General features: G+C 41.7%; 1 protein-coding gene across 1 annotated transcript; it reads right to left on the bottom strand.

The window, feature by feature from the left end:
- Positions 1 to 4,216: 4,216 nt before the first annotated feature.
- On the bottom strand, positions 4,217 to 17,213 carry LOC139563912 (pituitary tumor-transforming gene 1 protein-interacting protein-like). Its single transcript, XM_071382923.1, has 7 exons — positions 16,851 to 17,213; positions 16,495 to 16,541; positions 15,657 to 15,765; positions 11,502 to 11,610; positions 10,457 to 10,522; positions 7,617 to 7,663; positions 4,217 to 4,803 (listed from the first exon to the last, which is right to left on the bottom strand). Exons 1-7 carry the CDS (start codon positions 16,963 to 16,965, stop codon positions 4,754 to 4,756), a joined length of 543 nt encoding a protein of 180 aa, XP_071239024.1. The 5' UTR covers positions 16,966 to 17,213; the 3' UTR covers positions 4,217 to 4,753.
- Between the last annotated feature and the right edge of the window lie 1,937 nt (positions 17,214 to 19,150).

The raw sequence follows: 19,150 nt of genomic DNA, 5'->3' as shown, positions 1-19,150 counted from the left end.
CAATGTAGGTCTACCAAAAGGTAAATGGCCTCCTGCGTGGACGGAGACCTGGGATTAAAAATAAATAAATAAATACAATATAAATATTGGATAAGAGTGTCCATGATTTAGTCTTTGAATGAAGAGATTGAGATAAAACTGTCCAGTTTGAGTGTTTGTTGCAGCTCGTTCCAGTCGCTAGCTGCAGCGAACTGAAAAGAGGAGCGACCCAGGGATGTGTGTGCTTTGGGGACCTTTAACAGAATGTGACTGGCAGAACGGGTGTTGTATGTGGAAGATGAGGGCTGCAGTAGATATCTCAGAGTGAGGTCTAAGAGGGTTTTATAAATAAGCATCAACCAGTGGGTCTTGCAACGGGTATACAGAGATGACCAGTTTACAGAGGAGTATAGAGCGCAGTGATGTGTCCTATAAGGAGCATTGGTGGCAAATCTGATGGTCAAATGGTAAAGAACATCTAGCCGCTCGAGAGCACCCTTACCTGCCGATCTATAAATTATGTCTCCATAATCTAGCATGGGTAGGATGGTCATCTGAATCAGGGTTAGAATTGTCATCATCGAATATTGTAAGAGCTTTCATTGTCTGCTTATATGCCCCTTCATTTATCCTATGGTTCTGACTTGGTGTACAGGGAGACTACTGTAAGAACGGCCCATGTTCTGAATTCTGTCGCTGTACATTTCAAAAGTGCTGAACAAATAGTTATATTGACTACGTACGTCTTAGCTCGCTCCTTAATGTCTTAATCGAAATTACGGATGGCCTCTTATCCGCTCATCGTTCCCTCATGCCATAGTTTGTAAATCTCAATTGTCAGTAGAAACTACATTTGTTTAAGCAAGTCAGCCATATTTTTTTTTAAATGACAGTAAATAAGGCTGAATTAACTGTTTCACTGACAGACAATGCTTTTTTAATGTTCTGTTGTGTAGTGGCTTTGCTGGCATGCATCTGAAAAATATTGGGGGAGTTTGCTCCACCAAGATTTACATGCTAAAATCTCCACTGGTATCAAGACCACTGATATTATCTGAATAGAATGAGCAGAGTTATGAAATGAGGCTTATGACATGGTACAAACATGATCTCCCCTTCCTGATGTCAAGGTTTTAAAGCACAGGCAGGGAACTGCTCTGTTCCCCAGCCAACTTTCTTTGGGAAACATGCTAGGAATGTGGAGGGGTTTGCCAAGGCCATGTTGTTTTAATGTACACATACATTCCTCCAGGGAAGGCAGGGTGTCCACTGTCCTGTCCAAATCTGAGCACCTACACGGACAGTTCTGTCGTTTTTATGACTCAATGAAACCCATTGTTCAACGAGAACTACTTAAATACATTTAAACATGATTATAAAGTATAGCCTGCTCCCAGATCTGTTGGTGTTCTTGCCAACTCCAAACACTGTCATGTTTGGCATGTCACTGAGTGACATGGCATTATGGCACAAACAGACTGGCATGATGGCAGTGTTAAGTATGCTATGTATTCCAAATCAATTGTGACAGGCTGTCCAGGGTCGGCCCTGTACATGTGAAAGGGAAATCCTTTGAGGTATTCTTATTCAATGTGTAACCCATATGAGACTACCAATGAGTCTATTACAGGATTCCACTATAAACAGGTGCACAGCATGTCTGCCCAAGAACCTCTTTATAACTGTTCAATAAAACCAATAAAAGTGATGAGCCTCAGATAAATTGATATATTCTTAAATCTGCCTTGTACCACTCCAGAGTGGTAAGGTATCCACCTTAGTGTTTCATAATCACCTGATTTGACTTCTCCTGCTCAGTATTTTCACCTTTTAAAAACGTCTGATCTGGTCTGGGTGTTGTCTGCCTGGGTGTTATCAGTCTGGGTGTTGTCTGTCTGGGTGTTGTCAGTCTGGGTGTTGTCTGTCTGGGTGTTGTCAGTCTGGGTGTTTGCAGTCTGGATGTCGTCAGTCTGGATGTTGTAGGCCTGGGTGTCGTCAGTCTGGGTGTTGTCTGTCTGGGTGTCGTCAGTCTGGGTGTTGTCAGTCTGGATGTTGTCAGTCTGGGTGTTGTCTGTCTGGGTGTCGTCAGTCTGGGTGTTGTCAGCCTGGATGTTGTCAGTCTGGGTGTTGTCAGTCTGGATGTTGTCAGTCTGGATGTTGTCAGTCTGGGTGTTTTCAGTCTGGGTGTTGTCAGTCTGGATGTTGTCTGCACTGCAAATGATGGAACTGAATAAAAGCTTTTCAGGAGATTTGCATGTCAAATCTGCTGGGCCTGTCCTTGTAGATTCAGACTGTGCACACGTGCAGAAGCCGCAACAACAAAGCATCGACTAGCATTAGAATTAGATTCCATTTAGATAGCAGTTTTGCCACTAGCCTAACCAAGTGTACACTCTCATATTTGAAACACATTTCCAACTGTTTTTGTTTTTGTGAGGGACTAGATCTACAATATACCTTTTTTACTAACAGCATTATCAAGTCCCTACAGCTTTTTAAACAAAGTTATAGGGATACTTCGGGATTTTAGCAATGAGGCCCTTTATCTACTTCCCCCAGAGTCAGATGAACTCGTGCATAGCATAGCATTTTTTTCACGAAACTATGGGAACTATACTGAACAAAAATATAAACACAACATGCAACAATTTCAAAGATTTTACTGAATTACAGTTCACAGCTGCTTCGCATAGAGTTGATCAGGCTGTTGATTGTGGCCTGTGGAATGTTTTCCCAATCCTCTTGAATGGCTGTGCAAAGTTGCTGGATACTGGAACACACTGTCTTACACATCGATTCAGAGCATCCCAAACATGCACAATTGGTGACATGTCTCGTGAGTATGCAGGCCATGGAAGAACGAGAACATTTTCAGCTTCAAGGAATTGTGTATGGATCCTTGCAACTTGGGGCCATGCATTATCATTCTGAAACATGAGATTTCAATGAATGGCACGACACAATGGGCCTCAGAATCTCATCATGGTATCTCTGCATTCAAATTGCCATCGATAAAATGCAAATTTGATCATTGTGTGTAGCTTATACCTGCCTAAATTTGTGCACAAAGATAAATAAGCTTTTTGTTCATATGGAACATTTTATTTCAGCTAATGAAACATGGGAACAACACTTTACATGTAAAGTTTTTATTTTTGTTCATTGTAGCATTAGCGCAATGACTGGAAGTCTATGGGTATCTGCTAGCATGCTTGTGAAACTACCTCCAACTTCCTTCATACCGGACACAGACATAAAAATGGTATCTACGAGTTCATCTGACTCAGTGGAAGTAGATATAGGGCATCATTGCCTAAATCCCAAAGTATCCCTTTAATGACCAAACTTTCTATAGCAGCGCTGCCATTAAGATGTCGAATGGCTATACAGGGCAGTAAATTGGCTAACATGAGGTCATTATAAGGACAGGCAACCCCATCCAGACATCTGGTAGATTGGGGTGTGGTTATGAATAAGAAGGGGTGGAGAGGCTGGGACACCTGCGCGTCAAACATCTAATTCCAGAATCATGGGCATTAATACGGAGTTGCTGCTGGGAAGGCTTTCCACTAGATGTTGGAACATTTCTGTGGGGACTTGCTTCCATTCAGCCACAAGCGCATTTGTGAGGTCGGGTGCTGATGTCGGGCGATTAGGCCTGGCTCGCAGTCAGCATTCCAATTCACCCCAAAGGTGTTTGATGGGCTTTGTGCAAGCCAATCAAGTTCTTCCACACCAATCTTGATGAACCATTTCTGTATGGACCTCACTTTGTGCACGGGGGCATTAATCATGCTGAAACAAGACAGGGCTTTCCCCCAAACTGTTGCCACAAAGTTGGAAGCACAGAATCGTCTAGAATGTCATTGTATGCTGTAGCATTAAGATTTCCCTTCACTGAAACCAAGGGGCCTAGAATAAACAATGAAAAACAGCCCCAGACCATTATCCCTCCTCCACCAAAATGTAAAGTTGTCACTAAGCATTCAGGTAGAAAGCATGCACCTGGCATCCCCCAAACCCAGATTCATCTGTCAGACTGCCAGATTGTGAGTGATTCATCATTTACATTTAAGTCATTTAGCAGACGCTCTTATCCAGAGCGACTTACAAGTTGGAGAATGCGTTTCCACTGCTTTAGAGTCCAATGGCGGTGAAGCTGTTGCACCACTCCAGACGACGCTTGGCATTGCGCATGGTGATCTTAGGCTTGTTGTTAAGTCTTTAAAATTGTACATTTTACATTAAAAGTAACATTTTATTAGGAAATGTATCAGATTGAGCAGATTATGTTCTTGGTTTATGAAATATATACAAAGCGCAAACGTACTCACAGATATTACAGTAATTTAAAACAAAGGCTCTTTAAATCAGATTTCACAAAAATACAAAGAATGTGCAGAAAGTTGAGAAGCTCCACTCAGTGCCATGTCTCCAACAGCAAAGTAAATATTACAGACTTCCTCAAACTTCTTAATCGTGTGACAAACTTAACATTTTCTCAAACTGTAAATCATTTTCATTCAAAACCTAAAATGAATGAATAAAAACTGCATTTAATAATTATAGGCAAAGGTTTGATTTAGATGAATCATGATGATAGATCGGTCTTGATATATAGGTGTTTGTGTGTCTCTCAGAGTAGGCTGTCTCTGCTCTCTAAGCTAAAACAGTCAGCAGGACAGGATGATTGATAGTCAGTCCAAACAGGATGGAGCAGAGTAGAGCCGGGCCATCTGAACAACTTCTCTTCACTCTCACAAAGGTTTCTGCTTTACTCATTTTCAAACTTGCTGTATGGGTGGTCAGAGTCAGGGACAAGACCTGCAAAAACAAAGAGAGAGAGAAATAAAAAAGAAATATGGGGAACATTGAAAAACAGTGATTAGAAGCTGTTACGTTATGACTGGGCTGTGTAGGGGTTGTACAGAGGCTGGCTAGAGCATAGATATCCTATTAAATTACTAGTCATTAACCCTCAAAGTTCCAGAATGTGGTCAAAATGGCAACCATATATTGGTCAGGGAAAAATCCAAACCAGTCTAATTGGAATGAATGGCAGTAGAGGCACAATCCTGACATTACATATGCAGGAAAAAAGTATGGGATGTGATATAAGAAATTGTGTAATAAAATTGTTTACCTAAAATACTGTCATAATTATAAATACAGTTTGTAATGGGGTTTATACAAATGTTATGTTTAAATAGCCTCTAAAATATTAGCAGACAGACCACAAATGTCAAATGTTTTGTTATCTTGGAAAACTATATGATATTTTATTTTACTAGACAAGTCAGTTAAGAACAAATTCTTATTTACATTGACGGTCTACACCCAAACCTGGACGACGCTGGGCCAATTGTGCGCTGCCCTATGGGACTCCCAATCACGGATGTGACACAGCCTGGATTCGAACCAGGGCCTCTTACACTGAGATGCAGTGCCTTAGACCGCTGTGCCACTCGGGAGCCCTAATGATACAGTACTTGTTGCATTTACAACTTGTCTAAGACCTATCATCAACTGATAGCAGCCAGTGCATGGCTGTGGATTGACTGCATTGTTTGAATGCAATGTTGGCAAATTGGTAGTTAAGTTAAAACCCTAATGGAATCATTCCTCTAAAACGGCCTGGCTGGCTAGCTAGCTAACAAACATACAGTGCAGATAAATTATTCAAATTTATTATTTTACACAATATCTTATCACAGCACTGGCAAACCATGGTTGACCAACTCCCTGACAAAACGGCAAAAATGTATCCCATCATAAGAAGGTTCATGTCCATTGTAGTATTCTATATAGCTACATTGTCTAGGGGTTGTACAGAGGCTGCCAAGGGGTTGTACAGAGGCTGCCAAGGGGTTGTACAGAGGCTGCCAAGGGGTTGTACAGAGGCTGCCAAGGGGTTGTACAGAGGCTGCCAAGATGGGAATGTGGTGCAGGTCACTAGGTGTTGTTTGATCTCTGAGGATTGACTGAGTGAAAAGGCACACACAGGTAGAGATTTACACTTCGTGAGTCAGGTCCTCCTGAAATGCAACAGACGTTGAGTTGACTTCACTCAGACATTAAGCAGAACCTACTCGTTTGCACACACACACACACACACACACACACACACACACACACACACACACACACACACACACACACACACACACACACACACCTCGTCTGAGAGCAGACGAATACCAAGCGGTCCCTAATGTACATAGACTTCAGTAAGCAGGAGGCATGTGAAGGAGACCACCATCCATCACTCTGTCATATTGTCCATAAAGAAAATCACAATTGATGTGGAGCTGCAACCAATAGTACAGAACCATGTTAACACATACACAGACCTCATGAACGTGAAGACAATGTATGGAAAGATCTCAAACATGACAACGCATCAAAAACAGAAATATTCACTAGGAATATGGAGCAAAGGGGGTTCCTGTCTTTCTATGTACTCTCTAGTCACTTTTCAGAGAGCTTTAGAGTTATGCTACCCCCCTCTCACACTTAACCAGAAGCAGATGTCTTCATACAACCCCCCCTCCAGTCCCAGGGTCAGAGGCCTAGCATAGAGCAGAGGTCACAGTATCAGACCCCAGGGACACTCTACCCTGCTTGTCTCATAACTCCCATAATTCCTATAGACTGAAAAACGAGTGACTTTCCCAAAATTTCTAGGTTTTCCAAAAAACCTCCGTTGGATAATTCCTGGAATAAGGAGGGAATAAGCAGGAAGTCAGGAAATCCCACCCACATTTCAGTCAACCTTGGGACTGACTGCAGTGCTCATATGTCCCCTATTTATCCCAGGGAGCCCTCTGCCCTACAGACAGCTGTTCATTCCTAGTCACCTCACCTCTCTGCTCCCCCCACTCTCCTACACTGTCTGGCATACTGAATAAACCAGCTAACCAAGCCTTACGGGTTGCTAAAGTATTCAGAATCGAGATATGACCTGAGACCGATTTGGCCTGTGTTTCTGTATCAATGTTTCAACATGGGGAACTGTGTGCGTTGTGCTGACCTGTATTAACATGCAGACGGTAATGAGATGCCCAGTATCTAACATCCAAAGTGTGATGCATCGTGTAAGAATTGATTTCGAGAGACTTGAGGTAGAGTAACCAATTTGTGGGCTGCGTTGGCTTGCTTTGGGACACGTTCACTACGCTGAATAATGCATTAACGTGACCGTGGATGGAAATTCAATAAGCAACACCTTAGAAAATATGGAAATGGACGGCCCTATGGATCGAGGACAATGAATGCTGATCCCATTACACCCATGTAAAGTACATCAGGTCACAGAACAGTAGGAGGCTTGTAAATGTACAGTCTCAGAAGACTTTCATATCAGGTGAAGAAGAGCAAGGTCATTGGGTCAGGTTATATGAGGAGGTGTATCGTGGGTCTAATTGCATAAGAGGTGAGAGGGAGTCCTTGGTTCATATTAGATACATGATAAGTTGCAAGTAAAAAGTTGAGACATACCATTGTATACATTTATGTAGTTCTGTCCTTGATCTGTTCTGCATCACGTTTCATGTTATGCAACAATTAATGTGGATCCTAATAAAATAGCTAAAATAATGATATTTAACTTCTATACATGTAGAGAGGGAGATACGTACCATACTTCTTGCGGATGTCATCATGCCTCACCTTCCTCTCCACCTTCCTGTCAGAGTAGAGGACAACGCTAGTCATGTTCTATCACACAGTAACATGACAACAAGCAACACTGGAACATGTAATAACCCGCTAACAGAAGAACGCAGGATAATGAACATTGGGAAATTAAAGATTTATAAAGTCTTCTCAGTCAGTACTTCTGGGAAATTAAGGATTTATAAAGTCTTCTCAGTCAGTACTTCTGGGTAATGAAGGAGATTGTGAATACAAGCCTCATACTTTATAAACCACCAGTCAGAGAGCACTGTTACATGCACACAATCATACGATTATTGAAGATAGTCAGATTAATATAATAGTTGTCTTGCAAGAAGAACAATTTCCCAAATAATCCTTACATGGACACATCTGAACGAGACATTTGATAAATGCAGAAAATCGCCAAACAAAATGAAATTCTACCCATGTTATTTTTTCGAAGCTTATTTGATTCTGAGGACATAAAAAGTTTATATGTAAAAAACATATGTTCAATTTTTCCAATTTCACTTCACTCGTGCGTAAGAGGGAGGCTTGTGCTACCGGTGCTGGCACATGTGCAGATCAATTACACCGCTGGAACACGGATTAAGCTGTTTACATGCCCTAATAATTCCAGATTGCTTAGAAAACCAGGTGTTATAATCGGCGTATGCTTACTTCGATGTAGACCGTATGCTGATTAAGCTAAGCAGACTAAGGTGTTTACATGACTATTGCCATACTTGGCCTACTGCCATAATCACTTTAATATTCAATTATTAGTGTGTATGTAAACATACTCAGTCAGTGGGTGTTTCTGCTAAACCTGTTACATGTTGTTTCACACTTTCTCACCGGTGACACTTCACAGTTCCTGCACCGTACTCCCCAGCCTCCTCAGAGGAGCCCCGCTTAATGGAACAACTTTGCCCAAGCTGCAAATACCTTTTCAAGTCAACTAATGGACTGCAATGACTGCAGTAGTGGAGATATTGATTGCTTTTGACAACCATATTTCATAACAAAAGTGGCATCTATATCTGTCCTCTACAAACCAAAAGTTGACTCCACCCTCCATCTTGCTGAACGAAGCTGCCATGCCTTAAAGTGGCAGCATTAAGCCTTTAGACATCTGACATTATTTAAGACGGCTTTAGTGTCATTGTTTACCTCCCCATGGCCCCTGATAGAGGCTTGTAAACAACAAGACGCTGTGTTTTACACCGGCATGGCCAGCAGTAGGTGAAATACGAGCACAGGGCAGGCTGAGGAGCCTCCCATCCAGCCATCGCTCTAACTTTATGGGTTACACAAAGGATGCAGGGAGGGGAGGTGGTTGTGATTGTTTTGTTGGCCCCTCCAGGGACGTAAATTCACTGGGTCCCCAGTGGCAGTCCGACACAAAGACAGACAGTGTAAATCAGTCTGGGCTCTTTAATGCCAGGTAGTGATCTGGGGAGCAGCAACCAGTGGAGGCAGGCAGGCTGACAACACAGGGAGCAGAGAGGAGCAGGCTGTCCTGACCACCATCTGTCTCCCCCACCTCCCTCCCTCTCAGCTGACTGACTGACTCCCACATAACCATGCACGAAGGCAACAAGTGGGCGGGGAGGAGGGAGGGAGAGCGACCGGTAGAAAATGAAAAAGAGTGAATACAATCTCAAAGACTCAAGTGCACTCCATCTTTCTAAACTCGCTCTCTAACGCTGTCTTAGACCCCCCTAAACCCCTTGGTTTGATAAACTTAACCTAAACCCTGTGTTATTTCAATGGGACATTCCCCAACATAGAGATACAGTAAGAGTCGGTGGAGTTTGGATGGTGTGGATGTGGTAACTTATGTCTGTTTAGTTGTTCTGTAGAACGTTCCCCATCTGTGGCTCAGATGACAGAGGGCTCTTAGCTGTGCCCTAACCTCTCCATCTGCAGACTCTGGGGACGTGCTGTAATCTCTCTAGAGGCTCCCTCCTCTCCCATGGTGCCTAAAACAGGCCTGGGTCCTCTCTGTTCCCATCAGAACACCAACACTGTCTATGTAGGTCAGCACACTAACACAGACTATGGTGGTTTGATCCACATCAGGAACTGACTGAGTGAGTCTACTCTACATTCTCTGGCTTGATAGAAGAAAGGTTCACAGAGGCTGGTTTAATTCAGAAACACACAGTGAGCCAAGACTCCCCAGTACACCACGCAGCACGTGACATGATAAACTTACTGTACCGACTGTCTTTCTGCATGACTGACTGCTCACTACGTTAAACAACACATCAAGCTATCCTCGGTGGACGACAGGCGGGAAAATTTTAAAGGCTGAAACATTTATGTAAAGGGAGTGATTCAGTGTAGGAGGAAGAGTGGCTCAGAATCCCATTTCTACCACTACACAATGTAGTAGCACGTTCTATATTCAACACACACTTATCAAAGTGCAGCTGCTGAAGACTAAGAGCTGGAATCAGTGATTACAATCCTCTCGGTTGGTGTTTGGGGATACACACACACACAGTATTTCTCCTGGGGACGGTTCTGCTTGAAGAGCCGCAGGCACAACTCACCAACTGTTCAAATCCCCACCCCTGACAGAGAACGTCTCTATAGATGATCACCAGCAACAGAGTAGAAACCTCTGAATCTGACTAGGTAGCTGTGGGAAGTGCTTTCGATCATTGAAACGGATACAAGCACCTCCCCAAAAATCTAAGCAACTAACAGTGTGGGCTCACACAAATCATTGTGTTGATAAAATGGGGCATCTTTTAGTAGTGGTTTGAAAGCCTTTGTGAAGCTGAGTGTGTGATAACTAATGAATCCGTACCGTTCATCAGCACGCTGTCTGATCTCCTCTTTCCTCCTGGCAAACCTCTCCTCATCTCTGTCTGGCCTGGTGAGACAGAGACACAGGCAGCGTTACAATCACCTTGAAACATCACATTCTACAGACATAGACACACACCACCACAGACTGGTCTGAGAACACACTTTCCTTGTACAGTATATTATATGATAAACTTTGTCTCCAAGTGGAAATGAGACTTAGTATTCCTTGTCAACAACAACACTGCGAGATCTGTTGTTTAGAACGGCTGTTGCTGTTAACTTTGCATAGGTGCTGCCAACAAGAAGTAATCCTGTGTCCTGTCATTCTGCTGCTTGTGTTTAACGCAAAAAGTGAGGCTGCTGTTGTGTAAACTTGGAAAGGGGAGAGGTTCTGACAGGTGAGAGGTTCTGCTGGGGAAACGAGAGAGGTGTCATCTTTGTTAATTGGATGTAATCTTAAAATGGAACAAATAATTATGCCAATATATGCAGAGGCATTCCAATGATTGGGAGGGGAGAAATATGAACTGTGTGGAATTTCATTTTGGACAGACATGTTGTTCCATCTTCACGGCCTTCATGTTTAGTTAGGATAGATGATTGAGATGCACAGAGTGGCTGCATTTAAATGGCTGCCAATCAGGGTGTCAGGCCAGCAAGCATTTGATTGCCGTTTTAAAACATTCCACTTTGTAGTGACAGTTTCTTCTTCCTCCCTCCTAGCGTCGCATAACAAGTAGGGCAGGATCAGCATCTAGCACTGCACCTACCTGTTTTAATAGAAGGGTATAACCACTGTACATGGATGGTGCATGTTAATAGAGATTTGCATTTTGAATAATCTGATGTTGGATGTAACACAAAGGATATGCGGAATATCAGCACATTTATGAGGAGTCTAAGGTATTGAAAGACATGGTTAGTGTGGAGGTTTTCCTAGGATTATGAACAAGACCGACTGATAAAGCCCTTGCCATTCTTTGCAAGTATGCCTTAATATTAGGCTAGACAGGGCAATTCGGTGACATCACTTCCTGTCTTACCTTGATTGACGTTTCTTGCAGCAACAGCAGCAGCAGCAACAGACTGTGATGCTGATGATGATAGTCCCGCCTAACACTGCCATGGCGATGATCAGGGCCTCGAAGTTCACTGGAACAGAGAAAAGGTCAAGGGTCAAGATATGAACAAATAACAACATGCTTCAAAGTTATTTGACTTTCAAGTAAATTTCACAACACACTATATTTATCAAGGATGAAGAGAACATTTAATTATTAATGTGATTATGCATTTATTCTATCAATATGTAGGTATATGACTAATAAACCCATGAGGAATCAAACAGATCCAAATGAGGGATGCACAGACTGCACTGATGCTGGTTGGTTGAGAAAGTCAGATATGCAGTATTATTTAATAAGCCTGAGCAGTACCAGCCTGTGATTGAGCAATATGAAAAGCTCAGTTTGGCACTCAAGACTACTAATTCAACAATGCACCTTTGTTAGACAGTATTGCCACCTGCTGGTGTGTTTTTCAAATTACAAGTGGGGTTTTATGTCAAGATTTTTGTACTTGCTCGATTTGGTTTGAACAAAATAAATGTTGGTCAAGAATTGTTGCATAATATTCTTCTTACCTTTGGGTTTTGAATGCATGAGTCACAAGTTGAGAAGGATTTAAACTGATTAGTAACTAGTTTGGACAAAGATGGTTGTTTCCAGATTCTCATGTCATAAAACATTGCATTCTCTATTAAATATGCCAATATTTGTGGCAGGGAGATTTTTTCCCAAAACAAAATGATAGATCTCTTGTTTAATGATTAAAATGACCATAACTGTGGAATGTATGTTAATCCCTGGTACCTAGCATGCTCAGAAAGCAGCCAGACACCCCATGCTGTTGTCATCTGTGGCCCAGAGGCCTGTGATCAGAACCCCAGCAGGCAGCCCCAGTGTGTGTGTGTGTTTGTGTGGATCAGTCAGTGGGGTGGCTCTAATCAACACAGAACAGCCAGAGGGGGCAGGCTGGCTGACTGACATCTACTAGGCCTGAACGAGCCACAGCCTGTTCACCCCGCTACCATCTAGAAGGAGGAGACAATACAGGTGCATCAAAGCTGGGATCGAGAGAATGAAAAACAGCTTCCATCTCCAGGCCATCAGACTGTCAAATAGTCACCACTAGCCGGCCTCCGCCCAGTAACCTACCCTGAACCTTAGTCACTGTTACTTGCCAGCTACCACTAAGTACTCTACCCTGCACCTTAGAGACTGCTGCCCCATGTACATAGTCAATGAACACTGGTCACTTTAATCATGTTTACATACTGCACACCTGGATTGTACAATATTTGCACATTAATCTTGTAAAAAATTCTTCAAGCTCTGTTAAGTTGGTTGTTGATCATTGCTAGACAGCCATTTAAGTCTCGCCATAAGATTTAAGCCGATTTAAGTGAAAGCTGTAACTGGGCCACTCAGGAACATTCAATGTTGTCTTGGTAAGCAACTCCAGTGTACACTGAGTGTATAAAACATTAGGAATACCTGCTCTTTCTATGACATAGTCCGACCGGGTGAAAGCTATGATCCCTTATTGATGTGACTTGTTAAATCCACTTCAAATCAGTGTAGATGAAGGGGAGGAGACAGGTTAAAGAATCATTTTTAAGCTTTGATACAATTGGAGACATGGATTGTGTATGTGCGCCATTCAGATGGAGAAAGGGCAAGACAAAAGACGGTAGTAGGTGCCAGGCGACCGGTTTGTGTCAAGAATTGCAACTCTGCTGTTAATTTTTTTCACGCTCAACAGTTTCCTGTGTGAATCAAGAGTAGTCCATCAGCCAATGGACATCCAGCCAACTTGACATCTGTGGGAAGCATCTGAGTCAACCTGGTCCAGCATTCCTGTGGAACGCTTTCGAAACCTTGGTGAGTCCATGCACAGACTAATTGAGGCTGTTCTGAGGGAAAACAGGGGGTTGTTCCTAATGTTTTAGGAAGCTGTTGTTCTTAATATTTTCTACACTCAGTGTGTTTTAGGTTATTGTCTTGCTGAAAGGTGAATTCATATCCTAGTGTCTGGTGGAAACAGACAGACAGGGTTTCTTCTAGGATTTTGTCTGTGCTTAGCTCCATTCCGTTTATTTTTTTTTATCCTGAAAAACTGACCCAGCCTTAACAATTATAAGCATACCCATAACATGATGCAGCCACCACTATGCTTGAAAATATGGAGTGGTACTCAGTAATGTGTTGTACTGGGTTTGCCCCAAACATAACACTTTGCATTCAGGGTAAAACGTGAATTGCTTTGCCACATTTCTTTCACTATTACTTTGGTGCCTTGTTACAAACACAATGCATGTTTTGGAATATTTTATTCTGTACACAGACTTCCTTGTTTTCACTCCGTCAATTAGGACAGTATGTGGAGTAACTACTGTACAATGTTGTTGATCCATCCTCAGTTTTCCTATCACATCCATTAAACCCTAACTGTTTTAATGTCAATGAATAGTTTCCAACCTCTCAGGCAACTGAGTTAGGAAGGACTCCTGTATCTTTATAGTGACTGGGTATGTTGATACACCACCGAAAGTGTAATTAATAACTTCAAGTTCAAAAGGGATATACAATGTCTGCTTTTTTTATTTTGACCCATCTACCAATAGGTGCCCTTCTTTGCGAGGCATTGGAAAATCGCCCTGGTTTTGTGGTTGAATCTGTGTTTGAAAGTCACTGCTCGACTGGGAGACCATACAGATAATTGCATGTGTGCGGTACCGAGATGAGGTGGTCATTCAAAAAACAGGTTAAACACTATAATTACACTTTGACATTATGGGGCATTGTGTGTAGGCCAGTGACAAACTCTCAGCCTTTAACAAACACAACCAAATGTAGAAAAGTCAAGGGATGTGAATACTTTCTCAGCAGCAGGTTTATTAGGAACACCACCCAGTTCACAAAAATGGATCGCTCCTACAGACAGTGAGTCACGTGGCAGTGGCTTACTATATAAAGCAGGCAGACAGGCAGACAGGCATTCAGTTACTGTTCGAACGTTAGAATGGGCAAAACGAGTGACCTAAGCGACTTTGAGCTTGGTATGATCGTCGGTGCCAAGCGCACCCTTTTCCAGTATCTCAGAAACTGCCCAGCCTCCTGGGCTTTACACACACAGCTAGGGTTTACCGAGAATAGTGCGACAAAAAAAACATTCAGTCAGCGGTAGTCCTGTGAGCGAAAACAGCTTGTTGATGAGAGAGGTCAAAGAAGAATGGCAAGAATTGTGCAAGCTAACAGGCGGGCCACAAATAATGGCACAGTTCAAAAGTTGTGTGCAGAACTCATCAGTCCTTGTCATGGATGGGCTATTGCAGCAGACGACCACACTGGGTTCCACTCCTTTCAGCTAAAAACAAGAAGAAGCGGCTCCAGTGGGCACACGATCAGTACATGGCTTCATCCTGCCTAGTGTCAATGGTATAGGCTGGTGGTGGTGTAATGGTGTGGGGAATGTTTTCCTGGCACACGTTAGGTCCTGTGATACCAATTGAACAACATTTGAACACCAAACCCTGTAGAATCCGTGGACCAAAGAATTCTGTATGCAAGGGGGGGGGTCCAACCCAGTACTAGACGGGTGTACCTAATAAACTTGCCCCTGAGTGTATATATTTATATTCCAGACTCAGATATTGCTCATTCTGATACTTCTTAATTTCTTTATTTTGGGGGATTTGTGTGTATTGTTTTGTATTATTAGGTTATTACTGCACTTTTGGAACAAGAAACAAAAGCAATTCACTGAAGATGCAATAAAACCTGCAAAATATGTGTATGTGACCAATAAAATGTGATTTGATTTTGAACTATGCCAACAAGGCTCCACCATTCACATTCAGATGTACTATTATGTATTCATCTGACTGTTGCTATATTGACTTGAACAGACACCCAACAAAGCATGTGTCCCGCAATGGGCTAATGTGGGTACAGGGCAGGCTTTTGTTCTAGCAAAGCAGTAACACACTTGATTACACTAATCCATGTCTAAATCGAACACAACAATAAGTTGATTAGTACAATCAGGTGGGTTCTTGCTTGGGTGGGACTAAAGCCTGCACCCACATCAGGTCGTCTAACGGGAGGTTCCATCATGTAAAACTTAATTTCACTCACCCCAACACATTCCCCATCGTGCCTGTGACAGTTTACACACTGCAGGTGGAGGCAGAATGTAGCTCACTGGGTAGTCTGTGCACGTGTCGTTGGTCATGCACCACAGGCACTGAGAAAAGACAAGGCACTCATCATTAGCCTACTACTTCAATTCTCAAAGAGTTGATATGCGCAGGATCACCTATTCCCAGCCTTCACCCATGTTCTTGACTGTGTCCATCATTTAATGTATTAATATTAGTGATTGGGGGAGGAGAATTGATAATTACATATCAAGATATTATTTTTGACTATATTTCATATTGCATTGTTTTCACAATATCACTATATTACTTTTGAACTAGTTGGCTGAACCTAGAGCAAAACTCCAGTATTTTTCCTTCAAAGTGTTTTCCATCTTTATAAATTGGTAGCCAATTTGTTTACAGCACTTTTATTTCGATGACTGATCAAAACTTGTTTTCTCATGTCTCTCTCTTGTCCCTCTGCAGCAGACATATGGTGCGCAATATGTTTGGAACATCGAATCGCAATACATATGGAATAATGAGAATCGCAATATATATCATATCGGCATCTAAGTATCGTGAAAATATCGTATGGTGAGGTCCCTATCAATTCTGCCTTAATTTATAGAGTAACTTAAATGGATTCAGACATTACTTTCAAAATGGTACAAATTGACTAATTATATATAATTAGTCAATTTGTACCATATATATATATATATATATATATATACTGTTTTATTGAACATAGCCTGAGTGCTATTGTTAGTAGCCAAGGCTATAATGTATATGCTTTACAAATAGGAAGTGTTACATAATATTCTGCTTACCTTTGTGTTTTGAATGCATGAGTCACAAGTTGAGAAGGCTTTGCAAGCTGAAATGAAAGGACATGTGTGTTCTTATTTGCATTCAGTAAGGCTAAGCTGTGCCATGCTTAAAACTAGGCTAAATCGCCATACTGTCTACAATTGTGCATGTCACACCAACTCAAAGTTGATGATTTTTGCTAACCTAGCAAGCTAACGTTAGCTGATGACGCATTTCAGTTCTAGTTAGCTAGCTAGCCATCGAGACCTTACAAGCGACATAATGCAAACAAACAAATAAATGAAACGAGCAACGACAACACTGAATCATGCTGTTGATACATTTCGTAACCAAAAATGTAGGAATAGTATCTTACAATTCAATGGCGTTGGCGTAGTACTAGTGTGACATTCTGCTCGGCTCACGAGGACACAGACAACGGCCACAACAACAAGCATTGAGCGCATGATTCCTCTCTCTGTGTTATTCATGTTATGATGCTATTTTGAATTACTTTATCTAGCTACACTTTCTAAAACAAGCAAAAACGTAACTCCTGGAGTTGCCAAAACCAAGCTAGCAAATAATCTAAACAAACGACAGAGTTACTTCCTGGTTCTCCCCTAGGTTGAAGATACTTTTCAAAAGGATGAAGAAGAACATACTGACACCTACTGCAGTGCAGGGCGCAGTACAAGCGAGAGTGCTCACATTATCCACCAGGTTGCGGTACAACACCATCAGTCTGGTACCTGCAGAGCAATAAAATATGAATTGCATTTGTCATAGAAATAGTCAGGGTAACTATCAAACCAGTTTCCCATTGAGCCCTCACGAGGGTGAGATCTCATTTCCGTCGTCAGATTTAATATGATTCTATGTAGTTAGACTCCATGCCAATAAAGCCTTTTGGATGTAATTTAATTGAGAGAGATAAAGGTCATATGTATCTAATTCGAGTCTAATCTGGGTGACCTTCCCACCTTGCACACATTCACCACAGTGGTGAATTAACAGGTTAAATGTCAATCCCAATTCATGGTGGTAATGATGCAAGGCTCTCCTTAGAGCTCCAACCTGGCTATCTACAGCAAGGGTTCTGGGGTTACATATGTGCTACAGTAAAGAGAACAAAACTAACACCTGCCACATTCATCTGTGCTACAGTAGAGAGAACAAAACAAGCACCTGCCACATTCATTATTCCTACAAGGTCGATGCCCTAACAACAATAGCAAAAAAGAATTGCTTTAATATATAGAGCCAAAAAGCTTTAGATCGTTTAAACCAGGTCTAATTCTAGAGTGAATTGGTGTCTAATAGCTATCAATTGCCTTGTAACAACATGTTTTGAATGAATAGACTCTCCAATGTCTATAAATAATTATGGATTTGATTATATCTGTGAGTGAAATGCATCGCTGATCATTATACAGTCAAGTGAATAATTATTGGCATCCTTGATAAAGATCAGCCAAAAATTGTGTATAAAATAAATAATACAAATACTGAGCTATACCGTATACATTTAAAAATATATATCTATTATTTTATACTAATACAATTGCTCAGAGAAAGACTTTGTTTCACAAATAATTTGTAAAAAATCTAAAAAAGATAGGGGTGAAAATGATTGGCACCCGTGTTTTCAATACTCTGAGCCTTTCTCTAAAACGCTTTGTTAGATTGGAGAACATGTTGGGAGGGATCTTAGCCCATTCCTACATACAGAATAGTCAGATGACATGGAAATAAAGCTCTTTGGCCACACACCAGTGTGGGTTCATGGGCATTGAAAAACAGAAGCATGTAGAAAAGTACCTGATACCTACAGTAAAGTATGGTGGTGCGTCTTTAATGTTATGGGGCTATTTTGCTTCCGCTGGTCCTGTGGACATTGTTAAGGTCGACGGCATCATGAACTTTACGAGGTAGCCTACCAGGACATTTTATGAAAAAACCTGGTTGTCTCAGCCAGGAGGATCTAGAATTTTTTATATCATAGATATTCTTTGTCAGCTCTTATGGACTAGCCTCTTGAAATCATACCACAGGTTTTCAATGGGGATAAAATCTGGAGACTGAGATGGCCATTGCAAAATTTAGATTTTGTAGTTAATTAACCATTTTCTTTGTGGATTTTGATTAGTAGGCTTGGGGTTATTGTCTTGTTGGAAGATCCACTTGCGGCCAAGTGTCAGCCTCCTCGCTGAGGCAACCAGGTTTTTGGCAAAAAATATCCTGGTAGGTTCCTGGTAAAGTTCATGATGCCATCAACCTTAACAAGGGCCACGAACCCACACTGGTGTGTGTGGCCAAAGAGCTCTATTATCATGTCATCTGACCATTCTGTATGGAATAATGGTCTACGATCCCTCCCAATGTGTTCTCAAATCTCATAAAACATTTCAGGAAAATGCTCAGTGTCATTATCCTCGCATGGGTAGGATGCTGGTGCACTGAAAACAGGGGTGCCAATCATTTTTACCCCTATCTTTAAACAAATATATAGTATTACTTGTTACACAAAATCTCTTTCTCTGAGCAATTGTATTTGTATAAAATAATATACTTTTCAAATTGTTTTGAGCAATATACCTCACTATTTGTATTATTTATTTTATACTGTGTTTTTTGCTCATCTTTATTAAAGGTGTCAATAATAGAGGACCTGAC

Source organism: Salvelinus alpinus, chromosome 35, assembly GCF_045679555.1.
Source record: "Salvelinus alpinus chromosome 35, SLU_Salpinus.1, whole genome shotgun sequence".
NCBI classification, from domain to species: domain Eukaryota; kingdom Metazoa; phylum Chordata; class Actinopteri; order Salmoniformes; family Salmonidae; genus Salvelinus; species Salvelinus alpinus.
This window is presented reverse-complemented; position numbering and strand designations above follow the sequence as displayed.